This window comes from Lontra canadensis, unplaced genomic scaffold (assembly GCF_010015895.1).
Source record: "Lontra canadensis isolate GAN:19392208 unplaced genomic scaffold, GSC_riverotter_1.0 scaffold66, whole genome shotgun sequence".
NCBI lineage: Eukaryota > Metazoa > Chordata > Mammalia > Carnivora > Mustelidae > Lontra > Lontra canadensis.
In genome coordinates, this window is record NW_022631060.1 from 11,383,189 (window position 1) to 11,407,875 (window position 24,687).

General features: G+C 61.6%; 1 protein-coding gene across 3 annotated transcripts; it reads left to right on the top strand.

Annotated features, from left to right (window-relative positions):
- Nucleotides 1-191: 191 nt before the first annotated feature.
- On the top strand, nt 192-23,459 carry DEAF1 (DEAF1 transcription factor). Of its 3 annotated transcripts, XM_032879845.1 has the most exons (13): nt 192-377; nt 417-618; nt 2,569-2,666; nt 4,865-4,994; nt 5,295-5,441; nt 5,989-6,128; nt 6,935-7,000; nt 10,491-10,617; nt 11,228-11,356; nt 11,735-11,863; nt 12,271-12,518; nt 19,263-19,352; nt 23,014-23,459. In XM_032879845.1, the coding sequence occupies exons 1-13, from the start codon at nt 330-332 to the stop codon at nt 23,116-23,118; spliced, it is 1,659 nt and encodes a 552-aa protein (XP_032735736.1). In that variant the 5' UTR covers nt 192-329; the 3' UTR covers nt 23,119-23,459. The 3 variants fall into 3 exon arrangements, with proteins under 3 accessions (XP_032735736.1, XP_032735735.1, XP_032735737.1); XM_032879844.1 differs by having other exon boundaries at nt 192-618; XM_032879846.1 differs by lacking the exon at nt 19,263-19,352 and having other exon boundaries at nt 192-618.
- Nucleotides 23,460-24,687: the final 1,228 nt, after the last annotated feature.

A 24,687-nucleotide genomic window follows, 5' to 3' on the forward strand; every position in this document is an offset into this window, starting at 1 on the left:
GTAGCGCAGAGCCGCTCGGAAGTCCTCGTGCCGCCTCGGGCCAATTCGGACAGACTCGGCTCCGCGCTTCGGGCCGCTTCGGCCGTCCTCGGTTCCGGACTCTTGGCCGTCGGCAGGGCTCGACTGGGCCGCTTCGTGCCGGTTCGGCCCCTGTTCGGGCGGCCTCGGCTCGGCAGGGCGGGCGGCTTCGGCCAGGCTCGGCCCGGCTGGCAGCTTCGGGCGGCCTCGGCTCTGCTCGGGCGGCCCTGCTCGCGCGGCGCGCTTCGGGCTCCGTCCCGGCCTTCGGGCGGCCCCGGCCGACGCCTTCGGGCCGGCTCGGTGGAGTCCGGATGGAGGACTCGGACTCGGCCGCCAAGCAGCTGGGCCTGGCCGAGGCGGCGGCGGTGGCGGCCGCGGCCGCTGTGGCGGCGGCGGCCGCGGCCGCAGCGGGAGGCGAGGCGGAGGAGCCGGTGCTCAGCAGGGACGAGGATTCGGAGGAGGACGGGGACTCGGAGGCAGAGCGCGAGACGCGGCGGGTGACGGCCGTGGCGGTGATGGCCGCCGAGCCCGGGCACATGGACATGGGCGCCGAGGCCCTCCCGGGCCCCGACGAGGCCGCCGCGGCCGCAGCCTTCGCAGGCAAGTGCCGCCCGCCCGCGGTTCCCGCGCACCTGCCCCGCGCACCTGCGCGCACCTGCGCACCCGCGCGCACCTGCCCTGCATACACCTGCTGTGCGCGCCCCGGCGCCCCGGTTGCCTCTGCTCCCCCGACCACGTGCCTCCTGCATGCCTCACACCTACCTCGTGCGCCTTGACATTGCTGCACGCAGGCCCGCGTCACCGGCCCTGCCCGCCCACCCCGCACTCTTCCCGGAAACTGCCTCCCACACCTCTTTACCGTGTGCCAGCGCCACTCTCCCCTGTGAAGCATCCTGTACTCCTTCCAGAACCTTCCCTGCACCTGCCTCTCCCCCTCACTGACCTCTGCTCTGTCTCTCCCTGGCCACGCTGGGCAGGGACTCTCTCTGTCTCTCCCTGGCACTGGTGACCCTGGGGGCTGGGGAGTTAGGGGAGTGGGGATCCGATGTGGCTCCTGCCCCAGGGAAGCCTGGGGGTGCCTGTGTCCGGTCACCTGGAATCCTTAGGGCCAGCTCAGGGTTGACAAGACAGTGCTCACCCAGCTGGGGAGGTCCTGTGACCTTTGGGCGCATCATCCTTTGACTCCTTAGATTGCCGTCCTGGTCTGTTGCTGTCTGTCTCCCCACTCTGCCAGCCCAAAGATGGCAGAGACTTTCCCAGGTGTTGGACCCGGCCTAACTGGGAGCTCCCCAGTGGCCCTGGAGGCCTTGGGGACTCAGAGCTGTGTGTGGGAACCCTGGCAGAGCACCGTCGTGTTGCCAGCACACATTGTCAGGCACTTTCCCCTAGGAGCCTCCTGGCTTCAGGGACTGGACAGCAGCCGCTTCGGTCCTGGTTGTCCTGGTCACTCCAGGCGCTCATCCGGCCCTCAGGTGCAGGCCACGTCCTGCTTGCCCCCGCGCCGCTGCTCGGGTGTGGTCTGCTCAGGGTCCTCCCGAACGAGGGGAGAAGGCTTTGTGGCTATTAGAGTCTTTAGGTCTTGTCACTAAACTGGTTTAATATTGGGACTTGGGACCATGAAGTTTTTCTTTTTTTTTTTTTTTTTGTGGTTTTTGCGTGTACTTTTTGTGGATGCAGAAAAGAAATGTGATACCATTCATCACAGCCTCAGAGAAATGAGTTGTTTTCCTGCAAAATTTTACCGCGTTTTTACATACATGAAACCATTACTGCTTTTCTAAGTTCCTGAGGTCACGACTTTTCCAGGTGGAAGTAACCCAGCGGCATGTGAGGCCACCTCCCCTGGGCAGACAGCTGCTTGGCGGAGTCCGGTGTGTTCCGGTGGGGATGCCCTCGGCCCTCCTGCGGCGTGGTCTAGGGCAGGATGCAGACGCGGGACAGGTGTTTCAGCGCGGTGTGGGGGGCGCCGGCTTGATGGAATATGCAGGACTCTTCCAGGCCGTGTTTGTGGGTGTTTCCCACATGCCAGAGGCTGCCCCAGGAATGCGGTGGGACCCAGCCCCGAACGGGAAGGAGAGCCTCTGCAGCAGGCAGGGGCCAGGAGAAGGGGAGGTGGAGGAGGAGGACAATGAAGGGACCTGAGCCTGCCCTGTGCTGACCTGGAGAGGGGGGCCGGGAAGAGGGGAACTGTGTGTTGGTGATGTGGCAGGTGTCTGGTCACACGATGACCACAGCACGTGTGGAGCCTTGGTGTGTGGTTTTCTCCTAAAAGGGAGCAAGAAGCCCAGGGGCGACTCAGTGGGAGCATGGCAGGGGCGGTTTTCTCGACGGATGAAGGGCTCTAATGCTGGGAGAGCCTCTCCTCTCTCTTTTCCTGAGACCCGGGTCACCTAGGCTGCGGCCTAGAAGTGTTGGCTGAGCACTTAGTGTACAAATGTCGAGAGTCCCTTGGTTGGAAATGCAGACACCCGATGGAGAGACGCTGTTTTGGGGCCCAGGTGGGAGGCCCCCGGCTCTGATGATGTGCTGAGTCAGGCCCCTGTGTTGCAGAGGTGACCACGGTGACCGTGGCCAACGTGGGTGCCTCCGCAGACAACGTCTTCACCACGTCAGTGGCGAATGCTGCCTCCCTCTCGGGACACGTTCTGGTAAGCGGCCCTGCGAGCACTTTTCCCCAGACCCCAGAGCGCGTCTTCCCTGAGGCTGGCTCTCCCAGCGGCCTGCTCTGGGTTCCCTGGGGGCCTGGAGGCTTGTGGCTGCGCCCTTCCCTCAGGCTGTGCTCGGGTCTCCCGGTCCTTGCCCGATGACCACACCACATGGGACTCTTCTGGAGCTTTGCCGCAGCTCTTAGTTACGGTTTCTTTTTTCTTTTTTTCTTTTATTTTATTTTATTTATTTATTTATTTGTCAGAGAGGAAGAGAGAGAGAGCGCACACAAGCAGGCAGAGAGGCAGAGACAGAAGCGGGCTCCCCGCTGAGCAACGAGCCCGATGTGGGACTCGATTCCAGGACGCTGGGATCATGACCTGAGCTGAAGGCAGAGGCTCAACCCACTGAGCCACCCAGGCGCCCCTTAGTCACGGTTCCTTTCTAGCCTTGGTCACACACCTGGGGCGCTGTATCCCTGGAAGCAAAGTCACTATTGTTGGCCACAAACAGCCCACTCACACTCGGAGTCACAAGCGCAGACCGCAGAGTTCACAACCTGCTTCATTTCTTAGGGAGTTGAACACACACGAGCCAATAGGTGATCATTTCACTCCTCCAACTGGTCTCTCCTTCCCAGCAGCAGATTGTGGGCTTTTCTAGAAGAGCCTGGAGTCAGAGGGTCAGGGAGCTAGGGAGGACCGTCCTGGGTGTGGTGCTCGCAGCAGTCTCTGAGGACAGGAAGACCTGGGGACTCCATGTGATCCTGCTGGAAACTGAGAGGGAGCCAGCCCTCCAATATCTCTGGACTCTCGTTGGCCTCAATGAGGAAAACGTTTCTGTGATTCGTAGCTGAACACGGAACGTTCCCTTTTACACAGAGGGTTGCACGTCCTCAGTGATTCCGACACGAGCCGTGTGGACGTGCTTAAGCAAGACAGTGACCCTCCAGGTGTATAAGCCCAGGTCCTGGGTGTGTGCGCAGGTGTGTGTGCATGTGTTCGGGGTGGGAGCTGCTACTTACCTTCCCTGATTGGATTTTCAGATGTAAGGGAAGTTCTTTTTTTTTTTTTTTAAAGTTTTTATTTATCTGTTTGACAGACAGAGATCACGAGCAGGCAGAGAGGCAGGCAGAGAGGTGGGAGGGAGGGAAGCAGGCTTCCCAGGACCCTGAGATCATGACCTGAGCCGAAGGCAGAGGCTTTAACCCTCTGAGCCACCCAGGCGCCCCAAGGTGGCCATTTGTTTTCTTGTTCTTTCCTTCTTTTTTTCTTCCCTTCTTTCCTTCTTTTCTTTCTTTCTTTTTAAAAGATTTTACTTACTCATTTGATAGACCGAGATCACAAGCAGGCAGAGAGGCAGGCAGAGAGAGATGGGAAAACAGGCCCCCGCTGAGCAGAGAGCCCGATGCGGGGCTCGATCCCAGGACCCTGAGATCACGACCTGAGCCGAAGGCAGAGGCTTAACCCTCTGAGCCACCCAGGCGCCCCAAGGGAAGGTCTTTTTAACTTGCCTTTGTGGGTTCTGTTCTCACCAGGAAGCATCAGAGCAGCCCAGGTGCTGGGTTTGAACCGGCCGCTTGGAGTGAGTGACGCCCACCCCAGGGCTGTCTGGACAAAGCCTTGAGAGTTCCTTTGCCGGAGCCCTGTGAGGCGGGCGCCTAGGGACAGCAGGGACAGGAGGGGGCTCCTGGCTCGCCCGGGGAGCAGGGCAGCTTGAAGGACGAGGCCAGGCTGACCCAGAGGAAGCAGGTGCTGTCATTGTAGCCCCTGGCCACCGTGGCCAGGTGTGTGAGCAGTGCGGCGGGGGTGGTCCTGGTATGCAGTGGCCATTGGCAGAGCTGTGCTTGGGCACGGGTGTGAGAAGGGAGTCCCGTGCCAGACCCCGGCTGTGACTGTGCTTGGTTTCTTGGGACCCTCCCTAGAGACCTGTGAGCATGCAGAGGCTGCTCAGGTAGACGGGGGGCACTTTTCCCAGGGTGTCTTTATGGGACGTGCCCCTTCTTTCCCTTGGGCAGGTGGTGGTGAGTGTTTGCACAGGGCCTCCCAGGCAGAGCATGGCCCTTGTGCTTGGCCCTGTGTTTAGGGTCTTAGGGGCACCTGAAGTCCAGTGGGGGGCCCTTGTTGTGGTGGTTCGCAAGGACCAGGGGCCAGGCCCTGTAGCTGTCGTCCGAGACGACTCAGGGGTATTCTGTCTCCAGTCCGGCAGGACAGCGCTGCAGATCGGGGACAGCCTGAACACCGAGAAGGCCACGCTGATCGTCGTGCACACAGACGGGAGCATCGTGGAGACGGCCGGGCTGAAGGGGCCCGCTGCTCCGCTCACCCCAGGTGCCGCCCGTCCCCACTCCAGGCCTCCCGGGGCAGAAGGCACCCGAGTGCGCACCGAGTTCCCTCTGGGATTGGCTTAGTTAGTCTTGTGGTAAACTTGGAATAGAAATGCTGTTTGAGTAGAGGATGTGGGCTTTTCCAGGCTGAGAAGGAGCTGCCCAGGGTGGAAGGGGGCCGTGCTGCTGTGTCCGGGTGGGAGTGGGAGACCCCGCCATTGGAGCCCAGGAGGTGCTCGTGCCTTTCCGGGTAGGCTGGGTGCACCCCACGTCTCTTACTTTCCAAATGCTTCCTTTGCCCAAGGCCCTCAGTGTCCTCCAAGTCCTGCAGCTCCCGGCCAGGAAAGAGGGGGCACCAAGTACAACTGGGACCCGTCAGTGTATGACAGCGAGCTGCCCGTGCGGTGCCGGAACATCAGCGGCACGTTGTTCAAGAGTCGGCTGGGCTCAGGTGAGGTGGCGTGGGGCCTGGGCTTCGGGCACACCTTACCCCCGGCAGTCCCTGCCCAGCACAGGCCCAGCGGGGCAGGCCAGGCTCGCGGCCCTGGGCAGTAGAGCTGAGGCCACGACAGGTTTGGGGTGTGGTGGGGGCGCGTGGAGAGGACATAGTGACCTCCGGACGAGGGAAAGCCAAGGGAGAGGCAGGACTGGAATGAGCTCCCTAAGTTCCCGGGTCAGGATGGGGACCCACAGGCGATAGGGACTCTCTCCCATTCTGGGAGCGGGGCGGATGCCGTGAGCTCCGCATGAGACCATGGGGGGCTTGTGGTGCGCGGGGGGCGGTGCGCAGAGAGCAGGCACGGCCTGCAGGCATGGGTTCGTGGTGGGGGTGTTCGCAGAGGGGGACGCGATCATGCGGGGGCTCTGGTGTGGGAGCGGCTCAGCAGGAGCTGGGTGGGAGGCAGGGAAGGAGAGCAAGGGAACCCGGCTGCCGTCGGCTGGCCGGGGTGCTGCGGGCGGGCCGTGCCTTCACTCTGCCGGCCCCGCTGTTGCTTCAGGAGGCCGGGGCCGCTGCATTAAGCAGGGGGAGAACTGGTACAGTCCCACCGAGTTTGAGGCTATGGCGGGGAGAGCCAGCAGTAAAGACTGGAAGAGGAGCATCCGCTACGCGGGCCGGCCGCTGCAGTGCCTCATTCAGGTGCCGCGTCTGCGAGGAGGGCCGAGGGCGCGGGGTGGGGGGGCGCCTCCCGGGGCTGGGCCGGGGGTCGGGGGGCTTCCCTGGGCCACCACGCCCCGTGGGGAACACAGAATGCAGGCGTGTGGTCTGGCTGTGGGTCCTCAGCCCCCGGGACGTGTGGCCCTGGGCCGGGCACCCAGGCTCGTCTTGCCGGGGTTTCACGCAGGGCAGTGACAGTTTGGGCAGGAGCATGACACGATGTGGCCGGTCCGGCCGAGGCACAGGCCCTCTTCAGAAGCCCAACTTCCCTCTGCCTCCGTGTACTTGTCACGTGAGGACAGGCCTCTGACTGCTCCTCGCAGTGGAGCGCTTTGGGCGCTGGTCAGGAAGTGATGGCCCGGGCCGCCTGGGAGGCTCCGTCCGCTGGGCAGCCGCCTTTGGCTCAGGTCCTGATCTCAGGGTCCTGGGATCGGGTTCCGCGTCGGGCTCCCTGCTCAGTGGACAGCCTCCTTCTCCCTCTGCCCCTCCCCTTGCTTGTGCTCTCTCTCCCTGTCTTGACAAACGAATGGATAAAATCTTAAAAAAAAAAAAAAAAAGGGAAGAAGGAAAGAATGCCCATAGAATCTTTCATCTCCTAGAGAGGAAACAGTGGATCCTGCCCCTGGTAATGGCCTCGTATAGACGTGTGGGGGAGAGGAGTTTCGGGAAGTGACAGGGCTTTAACCCACGAGTGACAGCCCGGCGGCAGAGCTGGCTGCCCCCTCTAGCGTTGGTGGTTTGGCGGAAGGCCGACTTTCTCACGCACCGCGGGGCTCTCTGAATTTCAGGACGGGATCCTAAACCCACATGCTGCGTCTTGCACCTGCGCCGCGTGCTGTGACGACATGACCTTGGTGAGTCGCCAGGAAGTGACCAGCACCAGGCTCTCTCAGCGGCTCTGTCCGCTCACAGGCGCTGCCGACCCTCAGCTTCCTGCTTGCGTACCTGTCCTGGCCAGCTCTCGGGCCGTGTGTCCTTGGGTCCCTCGCACCCTGCAGCCTAGTGAGGGGTTGTTGGCAGTGTCTCACCCAAATTCTGCTTCTCAGATGTTACTCTGATGCCTCAGGTGGTGCATGAGGCCGGCCCCGCACGGTGGTCAAAGCACATGGAAGGGGACTTGTCCAAACGGTAGAAAGTGCTTATGACGTCACCGTCTTAACCCCAAACCAGACGCACGCTTTGCTTCTGTGGTTATGAGACGTGTACATGTGCTGCTTTATATTCTACATTTTTAAACGTCATGTCTTAAAACTACCATGTTGAAATTATTTTAAAGGAGTTTTTAATATCTTTTGAAATACTTTTTTATCCTGAATCCTTAACAGGTTCGGAAAGGATAACTGGTTTTCGTTGATTTTAGTGGATGTTGCTGTCCGGCTTTCTAAAGCGTGGGACTGACTCACGAATAGCCCAGTATTTAGTCTTCCTTAGTGTTGAGTTCGGTTTTAAAATATTTTCAGATTTTAATAGCTGCTTAATGAGATTTCCTGACTTTATTTTGATTACTCATCTGCTTAATTATTAGAAGATATGAAAGAACATTTAATTGAAGAGACATCACCCCCTTGGGTGGAAAACTAAATATTCTCGAATTGTCTAGCTCCTGTATAGACGAGATATGATTCTGGTAGAATCAACAATGGGATGTTTTTGTGAAAATTAAATGAATTTGCAGTTCGCCTGGAGAAGCTAGTGGGGAGATTCTGGGGAATCTTGCGGGGAGAAAGAGAGCGGTGGGAGGAAACTCACTCCGTTCCGAAGTCCACACCCCTTGGTAGAATGGTTTGCAGTTACTCCGCAATGTTGAAATGACGTGAATCCGAGAGGACGTGTACCGAATCTGTGTATGAAAAACCTAGAATCTGTGTATGAAAAACCTAGAAAATGCCGTCGAGAGGACCCTGGGGGGAGCTGGCGCAGGCGCGCCAGGCCCGGTGGAGGACAGCGAGGAAAGCGCCGGCTCCCCTCGGTGCTCTGTCCTCGTCGGTTCCCTCAGGAAAGGTTCCCGCCACAATCCCCGCGGGGCCCTGGCGCTTCAGATGAGCTGACTTGAAAGCGCGTCTGGAAAGGCAAAGGACAAAGGACGGCCGGCACAACTCTGAGAAGACGACTGAAGCTGGAGGAGCCCCAGCACAGGCCGGGTAAGCCCCGTCCCACAGTGGCTGTCATGAAGACGAGCCGCGTTGGCGACACCAGAGGCTCCGTGTGCCCCCGTGTGTGCTGTGGGCACAGCTGGACACTGTGTGCTGGGGACACGCCTTGGCCCCACCCTGGCGCTTTATGTGCAAGTGCCTCCAAAACGCAGCACGGATCCAGATTTATCCAAAACACAAATCTAATGTGTGTGGAAGAAAACGGGAGAGCTTCACGGCCTGGGGTTTCTCGGGTGGGAAACCAAAGGCACGATCCGTAAACGAACACTTGGTGACTGGGACTTGTAAATGCTAACACTCCGGCTTCCCCTTCAGGGCAGTAGCGTGAAGAGCCCCGCACACCTCCGTCCCGCTTCCCTCCAGCACCGTGTGCAGGGAGCCCCAGTCCCTCTCCCCTCGGCACTGTGACCGGGACCAGAAGGAGAGCAGCATTTCATGGGCCCAGTCCTGGCTCTGAGTTGCAGAAACTAAATTCTGGGCAAGCATGACCGGGAGATTGGGGTTCCCTGCCTGCACCCAGCCTCTCCCAGAGGGCAGAGGCTCCCCCCAGGAGCGGCCAGGCAGGAATACTGTGCCCCAGTGTCCCCCCAGCTCGCTCCTAGTGTGGGGGTCCATGCCACGGGAGGCAGGCCGAGACCAGAGGCTCTGCCCCTGCCCAGAGCCCTGCTGCTAAAGCAGGGCTGTCGCCCTGATAGACGTGGCAACCCTTCCTGCCCCCGCCTCCAGAGCAGGGCCCTGTGGACATGAGCCCCGAGGAGGGGGCTGGCAGAGCACGAGAGCAGCAGGCTAACCAGAGAACCAGGGCAAACAGCAGTCAGAAGAGTCCTGGGATAAGATCAGACCCCAAAGATTTGTCTCGAAAACTCCCCGTAAAGGAGCCCTCATGCAGTTGGGATCCGACGGAGCAGTTTATGCCCTGGGCGTTGTGGGGGCAGTGGTGCCGCCAGTGGAAGCAGAGTGCCTCTGGGGGTGTGACCCCCCCACTGTGACTCCGCTGTGAGACTCTGCAAGGGTGACTCCCTGCCCCTCAGAGGGACTCTGCTGGATGGGACTCCCCCACTGTGGGACTCCCCTGTTGTGACTCCGCCGTGGACTCCGCTGGGGCATAGCCTGGTCCCCAAGCCCGTGGGCAGCAGCAGGAAGCCCTGCAAAGAAGGGGTCAGTCTCGGTGTCGCTAGAGTACATCCCCTAAAATGTCCAGTTTTCAACAAAAAGTTGTCAGACACAAACAGCGAGTGTGAGCCACGCAGAAAAAAAGGTGCGGCAGACTCGGCTGAGGTGTCACTGGGACAGAGGCCCCCGGTACCGTCGGTGTTCACAGAACCGAGGGTCGCGTCTGGAGAATCTACGGCCCGTGTCTCAGTCGCTCCAGTGGCCGCTGCAGAGCATCACAGACAGGCGGGGGGCGGGGGAGCTTCACCCCTGCACTGGTTACTAACAGGCGAGGCCCCCTGGCGGCGGGGGCAGTGCGTGTACACCCCCGCTCCCCATGGCCACACTTACTGCTGCAACAGCGGCTGGGGGTCTGGCCTTCATGTGTGCCCTGTGCAGAGGGGGGGCCGGGGGGGCTGTGTCTCTGTGACGAGACGGGAATCACGAGGAAGCTCCAGTGGAGATTCTGGAATTGAAAGCCAGAGGACTCAGGTGAAAGCCCGAGTGGCGGGGTCCGCGGAGGTGGGCCTGCGTCCACTCCGGAAGGTCTCACGCCCCTGGGCACTGCGCCGTCCAGCAAGAAGGTGTGGCCCTCGGGGTCTGCAGTCGGGGTCTGCAGTCGTCAGCCCCCCACCCGCCCGCCCCGCAGATCTGGTCGGTGTTGGTCAGTCGCTTCCGTGGTTGCCGGTGTGGTGTCTCCCTGTACTTGGCGACCACAGGGCCTCCTCCCTGCTGGGATCCTCTGGTTTGGGGCAGGGGCTCTCCTGTCTCCTTAACTGGGTCGCCGTTTGCTTCGTCTCCTTGCACGTCCCTAACCCTAAAAACCCTGTGCGTTGGTGATTCTTCTGTTTTGTTCAAACAGTGTGAGTCACGCACTCTTCTAAAGTCTCTCCTCTGCCGGGTGAGGAACTTGGGGTCCGAAGGAGGTCAGTCCTTGGCCATGATGAGTCTCGCCCTGCCCCGGGGCAGGGGCAGCCGAGCTGGTGGCAGCGGGGCCAGGGGCGGCGCTGTCCTCCCCTCACTGCCCCTCTCCCCGCAGAGCGGCCCCGTCAGGCTCTTCGTTCCCTACAAAAGGCGCAAGAAGGAGAGCGAGCTGCCCACGACCCCCGTGAAGAAGGAGCCCCCCAAAAACATCGCACTGCTCCCCGCCGCAGCCGCCGCTGCCTGTGAGTGGGAGCGGGCGGGGCCGCTCCTCCCTCCGACCCCTGGGGCTTGCCTTGGTGTTCAGGGCAGGGTCCTCTGGGGGGGCGGGGGGGGCTCCCTGGTCTCCACAGACCCCTTTGTGCGCGCGCACGTATTTCCTCATGAGGCGAACCCAGCGCGGCTGCTCCCGGGCGGGGTGGTCTGCGCGAGCGCCTTCCCAGCAAAGGCTCTCCTTGGGTGTCGGTGCCCGCGGCCCGTGAACAGCGGGAGGAGGGGGAAAGTCCGCGTTTGTGGCCCAGGCGGGGAGGCAGGGACCGAGGGCGTGGGGCAGGCTCGTCCTGGGGGGCCGCGCGTCGGGCCGGTGCCGGGCGCCCGCAGAGGCTGCGGACACACGGTGGCCGGGCAGAGTCGGGCCACGGGGAGCAGCCCTTGGGGGGCCTATGCTTTGTGCCTCGTTCCTGCCGAGGCCAGTCGGGATGCGAGCGGGGTGTCGTGGAGAGCCTGCCACCCGTGCCTCGGCCCCGGTCCCCTCCCCGGCGCCCAGGGTCCCTGGTCTCTTCCTGCCTTTGCAGAGGCGCCTGGGGCCTGCCCCGTGGGTGAGCTGGGTGGTGAAAGGTACTTGTGCTTTTCCAGTCACCGTGACCCCCTCAGGACAGATCACTACCTCGGGCGCGCTGACCTTTGACCGGGCGTCCACTGTGGAGGCTACCGCCGTCATCTCAGAGAGCCCGGCCCAGGGTGACGTCTTCGCAGGAGCCACGGGTGAGTTGTCCTCAGCACCTGCCCCGCGGGGACCCGTCACCCCGTTCACCTGGGGCATGGTGGGGGCAGCGTGCAGCCGAGGCCTGGGATGGGTGGGTGCGGGAGGGCGCTGGGCAGGCAGGCGGGGTGCGGGGCCACCGGTGTCACAGAAAGTGCTCTGGTCCGCCCACGGCTGCTGTCAGCCAGCCGCGCAGCACAAGCCCCTGGGAGCACTGGTAGGGGCTGTGGGAGCGGCGGCCAAAAGCCAGAGACAGGCAGCTGGGGCTCGGCGTGGCCCGGGGTACCCCGCTTCCAGCATCTCTGCCGCCCTGACTGACCCGGGCACCGGTGCAGCCGCAGTCAGGTCAGCAGGCCGGCTGGTCCCGTCTGCCCCGACAGTGCAAGAGGCAGGGGTGCAGCCCTCCTGCAGAGTTGGTCATCCGGAGCCCCACTACCCAGGCTACCAGGACAGCTGTCAGATTGCACCGTTTCCAGAAGCTGCGTTGCCGACATCTCATCCCAAAATAGGTGGGTCTGAGCGCCCGGCTTGCAGGCTGGGAGCCCCCGAGTTGCTCATGAAGGTGCACTTTGGAGGCGAAGCGGGTTTTGTCTGGGTTTTTCCGGTTGAGGCGCTACAGCGGGGGCTGGCGAAGTCCCCTCCGCGGCCCGTGTCTGTTAGAGCTCGGCCCACGTGGCGGCCCACGACCCGTGGGGGGCCCGAGCCACTGCGGGGACCTGCCAAGGGAGGCGGTGCTCTCGCGCCACCTTGCCTGTGGGGTGCGCGGTCCCTGCGGCCTCGCTGGCGTCTCCAGGGACGGCAAGGCGTGCTCAGTGTTACCGAAACGTGGAAGGACCCATGCTGGCATCGCTTCATATCGAAACCTAATACGGAAGTGTATTGATTTCTTGTTTCATTTCGCTTTCCAACTGTTCAGTGTTAACCTCTCTGCCGGCCTTGGCGGTCCCACCCTCCACCCCCACCAAAGCCGTGTCTCCCACGGTGGTCAACGGGCTGGAAATGTCAGAGCAGCGGAGCTGGCTGTACCTGGAAGAGATGGTCAACTCCTTGCTCAGTACGGCGCAGCAGCTGAAGACGCTGTTCGAGCAGGCCAAGCAGGCCAGCTCCTACCGAGAAGCGGCCGTGGCCCAGGCCCGAGTCCAGGCAGAGACAGAGCGGAAAGAGGTAATGTCAGGCTGAGCAGAAGGCCCGGTCTGTGGCTGACCGCCCTGCGCCTTCCGCCGGCTCGGGGGCCCTCTGTGCGCTGTCTACGTTGGCTTACGTTCCCCACCTTTCTGGAAGAGCGGGACCAGAGAGTCGTTCACAAACGAAGCTCTTCTCAGAGGACGCTGACCGCTCTCCCTGCTCGGGTGTTTCTGTCCTTGTAAATGGGGTTGGTGTATTTCAAGAGGGAGAGGCGCTCTGCACTGGCCCTGGTACTTGGTTTTGGACCCTCACCTGTCACAGACAGATGTCGTGTGTACTTTCAGACTGTCGGCTCTGCGGTTTGCAGAGGCCTCCTCTGGGCTGTCTTGGAGGCAGCTGGTGGGCAGGCATGTGGCTTTCCCATTTCTACCCCCTTTCCCGTCCTAGCCCCTCGCCTGCATCTCGGTGCCCTGTGGAGACCGCCTCCTTGGCCCCTTGGGCACCGTTGTGGGCGTTTCCCTTACAGCTTAAGATTCCAAGCGTGGCTCAGGGTTCATGGGCCTTGGGACAGAGCGCTTTCTCATGGCAGCCGGTCGCTGCAGCACAGAGAAGGCTCAGCCCCTTTGGCTTTTCTCGCACGGCCTTTCCGTTGCGGGGGGCCTGTCTTCCCTCCACCGTGGACACAAGGATGCAGGCGTGCGCCTGCGGGGCGGTCTGTGTGCAGTGGAGTGCGGTCCGCTCGGTCGCACAGGGATGGAGCAGAGGCTGGGAGCACGCCGGCCAGGCGATGGTGGTGGTACTTTCTTTAAAGATGTCATCTGTCTGCCTATCTCACGCACAAGCAGGGGGAGGGACAGCGTAGAGGGAGAAGCAGGCCCCCCGCTGAGCAGAGAGCCCGATGCGGGGCTCGATCCCAGGACCCGGAGATCATGACCTGAGCTAAAGGTGGACACATAACCGGCTAAGCCACCCAGGCACCCTTGGGTTCTTAATTTTTTTAAAATTTCTTTTCAGTGTCCCAGAATTCATTGTTTATGCACCACACCGGTGCTCCATGCAGTACCTGCCTCCTTAATACCCACCACCAGGCCCTCCCAATCCCCCACCCCCCTCCCCTCCAAAACCCTGTTAGTTCCTCAGAGTCCACAGTGTCTCGTGGTTCATCTCCCCCTCCGATTTCCCCCAACTCCCTTCTCCTCTCCATCTTGGGATCTTAATTTTTTAAATGATTTCTTAATGTATGGTTTCTTTTCCAAGGAAGAAAAATGTTGCTCCCTTGAAGAAGCAGATAAGTTTAAAATATTTTTTGAAGAACTATAATTTTAAAGTAATACATAATCCATGATGAATTCTGTAAAAAAAGAGAAAAGCAGAAAGAAAAAATCTTAATCTCTTTACCTAAAGATAATGACTGGTAGCTTCTTAAATGTTTGAGAATTTTCTAGATTTCTTCCTGATGTTGGTCTCAGGACGAATCCCGTGTCCGCGAGAGGCTCTGTGGTGCTGCTTGGCCGCTTCCCGAGCCGGCTCTCCCATGGTCAGCCGTCTGGGCGGCAGCTGTGGGTGCTCATGGCCCCACTGAGCCCTGCGCCTCTGCCCTGGCATTGGTCGGCGCATGGTGTGCCTCGTGGCCGTGGCGCGGGCACCGTGCCCCCTTTCCTCCCAAAGCCTGGCGGCAGTGCTGATGTCATGCAGACAGTGAGGCTCAGGCCGCCCAGTGGGTGGGAGGGGGTGTCTTCCTGTGCTGTGCCTCCCCTTGGGGACACGAGGACACCCAGCCACTGGACCACCCGCCGTCTGCGCCGGGGCCGTCTCTCTGCAGGCCCTCTGCCCATCTTAAAATCGGTATTTGTGTTTGCTTAGAAAAAGTACTCTTAGGGGCTCCTGGGTGGTTTGGTCAGTTAGGCATCTGACTCTTGATCTCAGCTCAGGTCTTGGTCTCAGGGTTGTGAGTTCAAGCCCCATGAAGTCAATGTGATTGTAAAAGGTAAAAGTGACAGCTGTGCGTTGGGTCCACTGTGATGGCTGCACGTGCCGCCAGGGGCTGAATGGGTGTTGCTGGGATCTTCCCCCAGAGTTTAAAGGGATCTGGGGGATCATTTTAAAGGGTGGGGAAAGGGGCACCTGGGTGGCTCAGTCGGTTGAGTGTCTGCGTCTGGCTGAGGTCATGATCTCGGGGTCCTGAGATCGAGCCCCACATTGGGCTCCCTGCTCAGCGGGGAGTGTGCTTCTCCTGCTTCCCCTTCCTGCTCTCGGTCTCACTCTCTCTGTCATTGTCTATGTCTCAAATAAATGAGATCTTTAAAGAAGTAAAAAAAAAAAAAAAAAAATTGAGGGTGAGGAAGGGATCTGAGCTGTGATGGAAAGCCTCCTCCCCGGCGTCCTGCGGCCCAGGCCGCACACGGGGCAGCTGCCAGCTCCCTGACTGCTCCGTCTGTCTGTCCAACAGTGTCCTTCTGGGAGGGAGAGGCACATCCCTGCACAGCTGCCCGGGCAGCTTCTAGGGACTGAAAAGGAAGACGTGTCTGCGTTTTGCTAATTCAGGCTGTACGCAGAAGCATAGACGGGAAAACAGACATTGGCCTTCCTACTCAGAACCGTCACTGAGCTGCGGGCTCCCTGCCCCGGGGGGACCTGGTAGGCGCCCATCCCTGGTGGCTGGCGCAGCCTGGTTTCGTGCTGCGGAGACTAGCGTCTGGGGACACCCTGTGCTCTGTGCGCTCCCCCCAGCCGGGGGCACTGGGACCCCCTCCCTGTGAGCCCAGCTCCTGTCAGATGGGTCCAGGTGGCACCAGCCGCACAGAAATCTCAGCTTCGAGCTGGCGAGGAAAGGAGCGGGGGAGGGGGTTCTGGTTTTAGATTTTTCCGCACTCATTCACGTGGGCTTTTGTGTCACAGAATAGAATTTGTAGGTGACCCTTGGTCAGAATTCTCCAGTGACGAGTGGGACAGACATGAAAGCACACGGAGACACGGTTGCGGGGGGGTGTCCGTCTGCCAGGGCCGCGGCCACACTCATCGGCGTGGAGCTCAGCACCAGGGCCGCCGGCGTGTCCACTTTCTCCCATGCAAGAGCACACACGTTCTCCGTTCACACTCAGGGTCCAAAAGCCGAACTCCTGTTGGGAAAAGTGTGTGACACGGGCCAGTCTCTTGCCTGTGGCTGGATTGGTAAGGTTACACCCCCCCCAAGGTGGGGCTTTGGATTTTATTGGTAATTTTACGTATTTTTAAGAAAGAAACAGACACGAAATGCTTTTATCCTCAAAAATGCCGCAGGTGGGAGAACACAGCATTTCTGTGAAAGGGCCGCTTCTGGGCCTGTCTTCCCCGCTGAGCACATCCATCCGCTGTCCGTGTCCTGCGCGGTGAAATCAGGCGTGTCTGTCTCTTCTCTCAAGCCCTGGACAGGACGTGACATTCTTAAATGATTCTGTGGGGAGCCGGGCGCCTGAGGGAGGCCGGGGAGGGGGGAGAGTGCACAGCCTCAGTACATGGAGCCCTGCTCCCTGGGTGGCCTGGTGACGTCACGTGCGCTTGCAGACCCCGGTTATGCACATGTGGGACGACAGGACTGAGCTCTGTGGCCCTGTGGTGGTCATGCCTGCATGCTGTGGTCTTGTGAAGTGAGGGGACCTCGCGGCCCCCATGGAGAGCCTGCTGTCAGGGACCTTCTGGGGCCTGGTGGGGTTTGGAAGGGCAGGAAGGCCCCCCGCCGTGAGCCGGTGTGAAGGGGGAGGCCCAGAGCAGGTGTCCCGCCGTGAGAAGCAGCCCACAGCATGGGGACAGGGGCCGGGAGGCGGCCGGAGAGCCGGGTAGGCCCGCGGGTTGTCTGGGCTCTTCGTGTGGAGACCGCCAAGTGTCTAGCGGGACTTGCCGTGACAGGAGTGTTGGACGTGGGCCAGTGTGAAAGCAGATCTCCCTTCCTGGAGCTCCCACCCACAGAGAACACAGGCTTTCGTGCCATCACGGGGCGTCCTTCGGTGTGACTGCGGTGTGGGGAGGTGTTTGGGGTTAGAAAAGCAAACGCTGCTGGCTGCTTGACTGGAAAGACCGCGGTGCAGCCTGTCCCGAAGTATGTCCCCAGGAGTATCGGGGGGTCAGGGTCAGGACACGAGCAGTGAGGGCCGTAGGGGTCAGGAAGACGCCGGGAACCCTGCCTCGGGGGCTCCCTGAGCAAGAACGCAGCTGTTGCTGCCTCGGACCGCCCGCCAGACGTTCCGTCCTCGATTGCGAAGAAGGAGAAAAGCAGACTCGGCCCGGGGAGACGATTCCCACGTTCGCGGTTTTCACGAGTGCTTTGCGCCTGCGCGTGTAATTAGCGCAGCAGCGGTCCCACGGGGCAGAAAGGCAGACCCTTCCCTGTCAGGGCCACGGTGTCCAGCAGAAGCCGACCCATGGCCTCGGGGTTGTGGGCCCCGGCTGGGGCCGGCCGTGGTGCTCCTGGCTGACGGCCCTGCCCGGCCGCCAGTGGCCCTTCGCCGTGCCTCAGCCTCGCGCTGGTCGTCCTCAGTTTGAAGAGCCAAGCACGGCGCGGCACAGAAGTGCCCAGTGGAGGGGTGCGCGTGGCACCTGGGGCCCGGACAGTCTCCTGGGCCGCGGTCGAGTCGCGGCGCCCGCCCGGCTTGTGAGCTCGGGCCCCCGAGGGCCTCTTCCAGGCTGTGGACCCCGCGTGCTTGTCGTGGGCTCCCCTCGGGCACGGAGCGCTCTCTGCTCTCTTCGGGGCACCCATCCCTCACAGGCCCACCCTCAGGCCCTGATGTAACCCTGAAGGACCCAAGACCCCAAGGCTCAGCTTGGGCACTTGGAGGGCAGGCCACAGGCAGTGGGAGGCTCAGGGGTTCCTCCTCCCGCCCAGCAGGGCACAGCAGGGCTGGGCGTGGCGTCCGGGTGTCGTTGGAATTCTTGTGCGTTAGAGACTCGCTTTCTGTCCGTTTCTTTGTTCACATCGGGATGGCTCGTGGCCGTGTGCTTCCTGTCCGGTCGTGCCCTGCACCTGCTCCTTCCTCTGCCCACGGGTGCTCTCGCTTGGCTCCTGGGTCCCTCTGGCGTCCTCCCGTCGGTGCACTTTCTGGCGCTGGACGACCCCCGAGACCTGGCTTGGCCTCCCCTTCCCCAGGCCTGGAATCAGCCTCTCCTCCGGGAGCCCTGGTTCCCTCGCTGGAGGACGGTCTGGGGAACCGAGTTGCGGGGGCCGGTGTGCTCGCCGCCACTGGGGCGTCGTAGCTTCTGGGCCCCTTGGTGGACGGACGGAGCCGCGTGTGCTCACAACCTGCGTGTACAGACTGGTCGGTGTTTCTGTACGTGTCCGTCTGTCTGTACCTGCAGATGAGGCGGCAGACTCTGGTGCCAACCGCGGTGTGATTTCTGTTAAATACGAACCCACCATGCGTGTGGGGCAGGCGGAGGTGCGGGGCGCTCCCACACGCTGGTGGCGTCCGTCCCCGGCCGGCTGTCCGTTGTGACCTTTCGATTTCGTTCCGAGGCTCTGCTTCCCGTCGACACCGCTGGGCGCTTGGAGTGTGAACCCAGGAGGTCTGGGAGAGCACGTGCTCCCTGTGGGGACAGACGCGGGAGGACTTGGAGCCCTCCTGCTCCTGCAGCGTGAAGCCTCCCCCGGGCGTGGGGATGAGGGCTCCCGGGTGCGTGCTCCCACCAAGCCTCTACCTGGGAGAGCCTCACGCCCAGCCGCACCTCTGCTTCCACTCGGCGCCGTGAACCCTGGGAAGCCCTTACTCTTCCTGGAGAAATTTCCATACGGGGCTCTAGACGGTCTTTTCTTTCTTCCCTTTGCGTGTTTGTCTCATAAAGCAGAGGCAGGGGGCAAACTGCGCCGCTTGGGCTCCTGCCATCGCTCCCACTTCCGGGAGGGAGCAGCGCACCCGGGTGGTTTTATGAGCGGAAGAACGTTAGACATGGAAACACGCGACGGCTTGTGAGGAAGGAAGCCGACGTTCAGAAGGGAGCCCTGCGGCAGGCCGGCTGCGGCCACTCACCCACGCAGAGCCGGGCCTCCGGGTGCCAGCGGGCGCGTCTGCCTTACGTGGGCACTGCCCACACCCTGACCCACCGCCCCACGCGCACAGGCCCTCACTTGCCGTCAGTGTCGCTGGGACAGTCTCGTGCTCTCTGGCCTCTACAGACCCGGTGTCCCGGCCTGTGCCTGGCACCTGTCTCCACGCCGGGGCGTTGGCGGGGAGCCCACGGCTTGATGGCCCCTGCACGGGCCGCGCCACTGCGATCATCTGGGGACAGGTCACTTACCTGCATGAAGTCCTCCCTTCGTTCAAAGACAAAGCTCCAGTTACGGGATTCAGGGGGAGAGCGCACAGAGCGCACGTTTCCACGGACATAGAGACCGGCTGGGCTGGTGGGGCGGCACAGGCTGGGGAGTGTGCAGCAGCTGGGGATGGGGTGCCGGGGTGGGGGTCCCAACATGCTCCCGGCCACTCAGGCGCAGCCCAGGGGTCCACGGGCGCGGGCAGTGTCAGCCACGACTGATGGCAGTCGGCCGTCAGCAGTGAAGGAGGTTGCTCCCGGGCTGGCGTCCTCCGCTTGCTTGGCGCCGATGAAGTTCCTCAGACTCCGGAAAAGGCGGCATGTTGCCGTGTCCGTGTCTGCCATGGCTGAGGCGTGTAGACCCTCTTGGGTAGAGAGAAGGAGCTGGCTGTGGGCGTGACGGGGACATGTGTCTGGGCATCACTGGGGGTGAGGACACGGGTCAGAGGGTGGACGGGCGGGAGGCGTCCCCGTGACACTGACTGGCCTGTGTCCTTCTTGCAGCAGTCCTGTGTCAACTGTGGCCGGGAGGCCCTGAGCGAGTGCACCGGCTGCCACAAAGTGAACTACTGCTCGACCTTCTGCCAGCGCAAGGTGCGTCCTCACTGCCCCGCTCCCACCACTCCCCACTCAGAGACGCTGCCCTGGCCCCTTCCAGGAGGCCCAGCCCCCACCCGCCCTGGCTAATCTGTTTGCCCAGGGTCTGTGGGCTCCGTGAAAGTCCTGAAGGAGCCGCCCATGGCGAGTACCGCGGCCAGGCCTTGGGAGGTCCCTGCCCTGAGGCTGCCACAGTCCACACTTCCAGCCCCAGGCCCTTGGGTGTGGGTCCCAGCAGGTGGCCCTGCCCGCATCTCTGCTTCCGGGGCTCACGGGCATTTCTGGAGTCGCGGCTGTGGGAGCCGGTGTTCGCAGCTCTTCCTACAGACTCCGCGAGGAGCTGAGCTGCATGGCGACCACGGGTGTAATTCCCTCTTGGCGCCGACGGACTTGGCAGAGCCGAGAAGGCATTGTGTTGTGTGGACGAGCAGTGGCAAATGGAGCCGTTAGTGTCGCCTTCCTGCTGCCTTTACGAGGTGGACATGGGCATGCTGACACCGCTGTCCCCAGCCAGGGCACTTGCCACTTGGTGGCTTTCCGAAGCTCTCCTTGGCTCCCAGCGAGTCTGTGGCCCGGGTAGCAACGCTGGGCGGGAGGGGGCGGAGATGATGGGGGTTGGGCGCCGGGTCTGCAGGAGCCTGAGGCCTTCACAAGGCAGAGGCTGCGGCCCAGGGAGGAAGGGGCGGGTTCTCCCATCCTGCGGGTCCCGGAGACCTGCCTGCCGCCCCCAGCGGTGCACCAGGGCGTTTTGCTCTCAAGGGTTTGGTGGCCTGGAGCTGCGTCTGTGTGTCTGTGGGGGTGGAGCCTGCCTCCCGTCTGTCCGTCCGTCTGCGTTTCCCTGCAGTGGTTGTCAGCAGGCTCTGCACTGAGGAGATGGAGGCGGGGTTCACCGGGCACCGTGGGGCAGGAGCCCGTGCCCAGGACTGAGCAGGAGACCTGACCTGTGGGGCCGGGAGGGCGCAGGGCTCTGGGCTGGTCTCTGCCGTCCACCCTGAACGGGGGCCTGCGCAGGAGGGTCTGTAGGTTTATTTCTTGGTGGGATTCTTTCAGACCAGATTTTGTCTGGATGTAAACTAGGGTCTGGGGCCTCTGTCTGTGAACTGGGAGGCGGTTCCGAGGCTCGGGCTTGTTGACCGATTCCCCTGCTCCATGGGCCGCCCTCGCTGTGTGTCGTGTGGAGGAAGACGAGCTTTTATTTCTGCAAGTTGGTAGGAAATGTGTTTTGAAAACTGTACGTCTCATGTTGTGCCCAAAATGAACTCTGGACGGGGTATGAGGGAGAGCCGGGAACCCGAGCCCCTCGTAGTCAGCTGGAGATGCCGACCTCAGGACCCGCGTGGTCCCGCCAGAAGGGCCGTCCCCAGTTCTCTGTGCCCGAGAACGGGTGATGGGGGTTGGCGCCGCCAGGCGGCCCCGGGCGGGACCCTTGTGGATTTCAGCCCTCGGATTGCGTCCTTCTGCGTCCGTGCCCGCACGTGGGGCGCACCTTCGTGGGCAGGTGACGGCCACACCGCAGAACTCGCCCCTTTTCAGGTGTAACTGAGGGATTGTTCAAAATGCACGTCGCACCGGTGCCACAGCACAGTTCCCCGTCAGAACCGTCTGCCACCCTGGAAGACCCCGCGGCCCCCACGGTTCTAGGCTGTGCATAGAGTTGCCTTGTGTGGGCAGCTCAGTGCCCAGAGTCCTGGGCCGCATGGTCTCCGCCTCTGGCCTCTCGGCACCGTGTGGTTGCCTGGCCCGTCTGCTGTGAGGTGTACACGCCTCTGCTCCCGCGCCAGCGGCACACGTCGTCACCAGCCCGTCCCCCGTGCGGTGTGCCTTCTCGGGTGTGCACGTGTCTGCACATCCAGCTGGACACAGTGGTGCAGGCGTGCTGGGTCGTCTGTAAGTTTGAGTTTAGCTTTGCTGAGAAAGTTCCCAACCGCTTTCCCAACTGCCTTCCCACACTGGGTGCCGTGCGGCAGGCCGTGGCCGTCTGGACCGGGTCCGGCGGTACCCCAGTGCGGTTAATCCACACTCCGCCCGTAACCGGGGACACTGAGGACCCTCCCCTGTTACTGGGAGGCCATGCGTCCTCTCCTGTGCTCGGTGGGCGTTGGTGTGTCTTTTTGGAGGATACATCTGTTCAAATATTTTCCCCTGTGCGCGGAGGGCTCTGTACACCTGGACGCAGTCCTTCCTCGGACTCCTGACTCCACATGTTTCCTCCCGGCCGTGACTTGTCCGCTCACTTTCTCACTGGTGTCGTCTGCAGGGCAAAGGTCTTTCGCGGAGATCGCGCTGTGGGCATGGGTTCTCAGAACTTTTGCCAGTTTCCTGTTTTCTCTTAAAACACGCATGATTCCTGCCATCCCATATGCCGCCATGATGCAGGTTGAGTTAACTGTCATGTAGGGCGTCAGATGCTGTGGACCTGACGCCAGCCTGGGAGGGCTCACACACTGTGAGGATTTACAGAGTTTATTTTAGGTAATTCCAAGTTAGACTTCCATTTTTTTGATATAGCGATTTTATTTTATTTTATTAAAGATTTTCCTGGGTGGTTCAGTGGGTTAAAGCCTCTGCCTCTGGCTCAGGTCATGATCCCAGGGTCCTGGGATCGAGCCCCGCATCGGGCTCTCTGCTCCGTGGGGAGCCTGCTTCCCTTCCTCTCTCTCTGCCTGCCTCTCTGACTACTTGTGATCTCTGTCTGTCAAATTAATAAATAAAATCTTTAAAAAAAAGATTTTCCTTATTTATTTGACAGAGAGAGAGACAACGAGAGAGAGCACAAGCAGGGGGAGCGGCAAGCAGAGGGAGAAGCAGGCTTCCTGCCATGCAGGGACCCCTCCACCAACACGGGGCTCCATCCCAGGATCCTGGGATCATGACCTGAGCCAAAGGGAGATGCTTAATGACTGAGCCACCCAGGCGCCCTGATACAATGCTTTTAAATGTCACTATTTTATTGTAAAAAGAGGGCGCACTTACTGTAGGGGATTTGGAGAACGTAGGACAGCATGAAGATGGCAGGAGTCCTGCCGTCCTAGAAACCACCTGTTAGCGTGCGGGTGCGTGTGTTTCCCCTGAGTGTGTTTACAGTCGCTCGTGTCCTGTCACTTTCTAATCAAACGCTAACCTTGTCTAGGGTTACGTCTGTTTTGACTAACACCCTCGCTGGCCCTGGCCGCCAAGCCTCCTGCAGAAGCCATCTGGGCTGAGAGGCGGCTCCACACGGCCTGCACACGGCTCCAGCCTCGCCGGAGCTCAGCTCTCTTTCTGCCCGCAAAGAGGCTGGTAGTAGCCTCTATCCCCAGTCTTCCCGTGAGCCAGTGCCACCAAACCGTTCTGTGGACTCGTGGCTGGCTCCAGCTTTCCTTACTTTGGGATTGCAAATAAAACCGTGGGCAACAATATCAGGTATAAAAATTTCCTTGTACACACGAATATTTCTTTTGTGCGTCTCTCTGAAAGGCAGGAGGGGCCAGAGTGTAGACGTGCTTCTGGGTCTCGGTGTGTTTCAGGCTCATCCCAGTAGTCTGCCACGTGAGCTGGCAGGCAAAGCTGGGCCGAGAGCAGAGGCTGCATGTTGGGGGTGGCCCCCGCCCCAGGCCCTGCCCCCACTGCGCGGTGAGGTGGCCGCTCATGGTAACGGGGGGCTGTGCTCTCCTTGCAGGACTGGAAGGACCACCAGCACCTGTGTGGTCAGTCGGCAGCCGTCACTGTCCAGGCGGATGAAGTCCACGTCACTGACAGCGTGATGGAGAAAGTCACCGTGTGAGGGTCCCCGGGTCCCCCCGCCTTGGTGCCGTGGAGCTGTCGGGGGCTGGGGACCTCGGGGGACGTTGAGGAGAAGGTGAAAACACTTGCTGGTCAAGTTGTTAACAGACTTTAAGTGACCTGTGCCCTCAGAAATGAGTTCCCGCCACCCAGAAGCCCTGAGGGAGGTCGGGGCAGCGGCTGGTGGACGCAGGCCCCGGGCCCTTGGCGCCTTCTCTCGGTGCTGTTTTTATCCCCTGGATCTTGAGCTCCTGGTCTTACCCACAGGTGTGACGTGTGTGGTAACACACGTGTACATAACATGTGTCTGTCAATAAAGGTGACCTCCCCGCCCCCCCGGGACGGGTGACTCCAGCTCCAGCTTCCCAGATGCCCCGGAGGTGGGTGGGCCCCAGTTTCATCTCTCCTGACTGCGTGGGGCAGCGGTGAGGCCAGCCCGCAGCGTTCACCCCGCAGAGGCCTGAGCGCTGGGCGGGTGCTGCCCCAGGCACAGGGCCCCTCCTGTCCCGTCTCTCCAGTGACACAGCCCCGGCTTCCTTCCTCTCTGCTCCAGCGTGAGGTTCCACCCTGAGAACCCTGACAGCTCAGAGGTGAGGCCTTGCTTCCCCCGCCTGCTCTGAGGGGCAGAGGGCAGAGGGGTCACTGGGCCCAGCGGCTGGGGTGTCAGGCTCGGCTGGCCCTGGAAACAGGACTTGCCTCCCCCGTTGACCAGGAGTTGTGCCTGAGGAACTGTCACCTGCGTTCTGGAAGCTTCTGTGGGTTTCCAGAAATGCCCTTGTGGCCCTGGAACCCGTGGCCCGCCGTCACCATTTTCGCTGCACTCCCGAGGCTCGGAGGCTCCCCTGCGTGGGGGCAGAAGGTGCAGCCCACGCCAGCAGGAGACGCATCTGCTGTGCGGTGGCGAGCCGGCCCTGCCGCAGGGGGCTGAGACCCACCTGTGGGGATCGTGCCCCGGTTCTGACGCACGCGCCTCCAAGTGCCGTTTCAGTGAGCCGCGTGTGCTCACACCTGCGAGGGCGTGGAAGACCATCCCCAGCCCTGCGCACACACCCCCCACCCGGATTTTTACTTCCGGAAAGTTCTTCCAAGTTGGTAGCACCCTAGAGACTTGGCTTTTGGGACGCCGGCTCTGGCTCCGGAGTGGGCTGAGGGGACGTCCACAGCGGTGACCGGCAGGGCCGTGAGCTCGGGAGTCGCAGAAGCCGCTACTTCCCACTCAGCCTCGTCCCCGGGGCGGGGCCGGCCTGGCCCTGGGCTTAGGACAGACGCGCAGCCAGAGGCTCTCAGGGAGCCCACCAGGAGCCCCGCTCTCCGGAACCCCGCTCTGCCTCTGTGCTCCTTGAGCTCTTCAGCTGAGCTGGGTTCTTTGGGTTTTTCTTTTACTGAGTCTAACAAGTACCGGAGCCCCTGTAGTTCATCTTCCTGCCTCTGCCACCAGCTCTCGGGGAGATGGAGGCCAAGAAGTCGGGGCCTGTGCCCAGGGCTAAGGAGCTGGCAGTGGGATGTGACCCTGGCCCCATCGTGTGCCCCAGACCGTCTCCCCCGGGGCACCTTCATCGCGCACGTGGAG

Excerpts from the sequence above, each read along its gene's own strand:
- DEAF1 (XM_032879844.1), top strand. The coding sequence starts at position 330 with ATGGAGGACTCGGACTCGGCCGCCAAGCAGCTGGGCCTGGCCGAGGCG. Across the intron at positions 6,129-6,934 it reads CGCTGCAGTGCCTCATTCAG|GACGGGATCCTAAACCCACA; the intron begins GTGCCGCGTCTG and ends TCTGAATTTCAG. Across the intron at positions 11,357-11,734 it reads CGTCTTCGCAGGAGCCACGG|TGCAAGAGGCAGGGGTGCAG; the intron begins GTGAGTTGTCCT and ends CTGCCCCGACAG.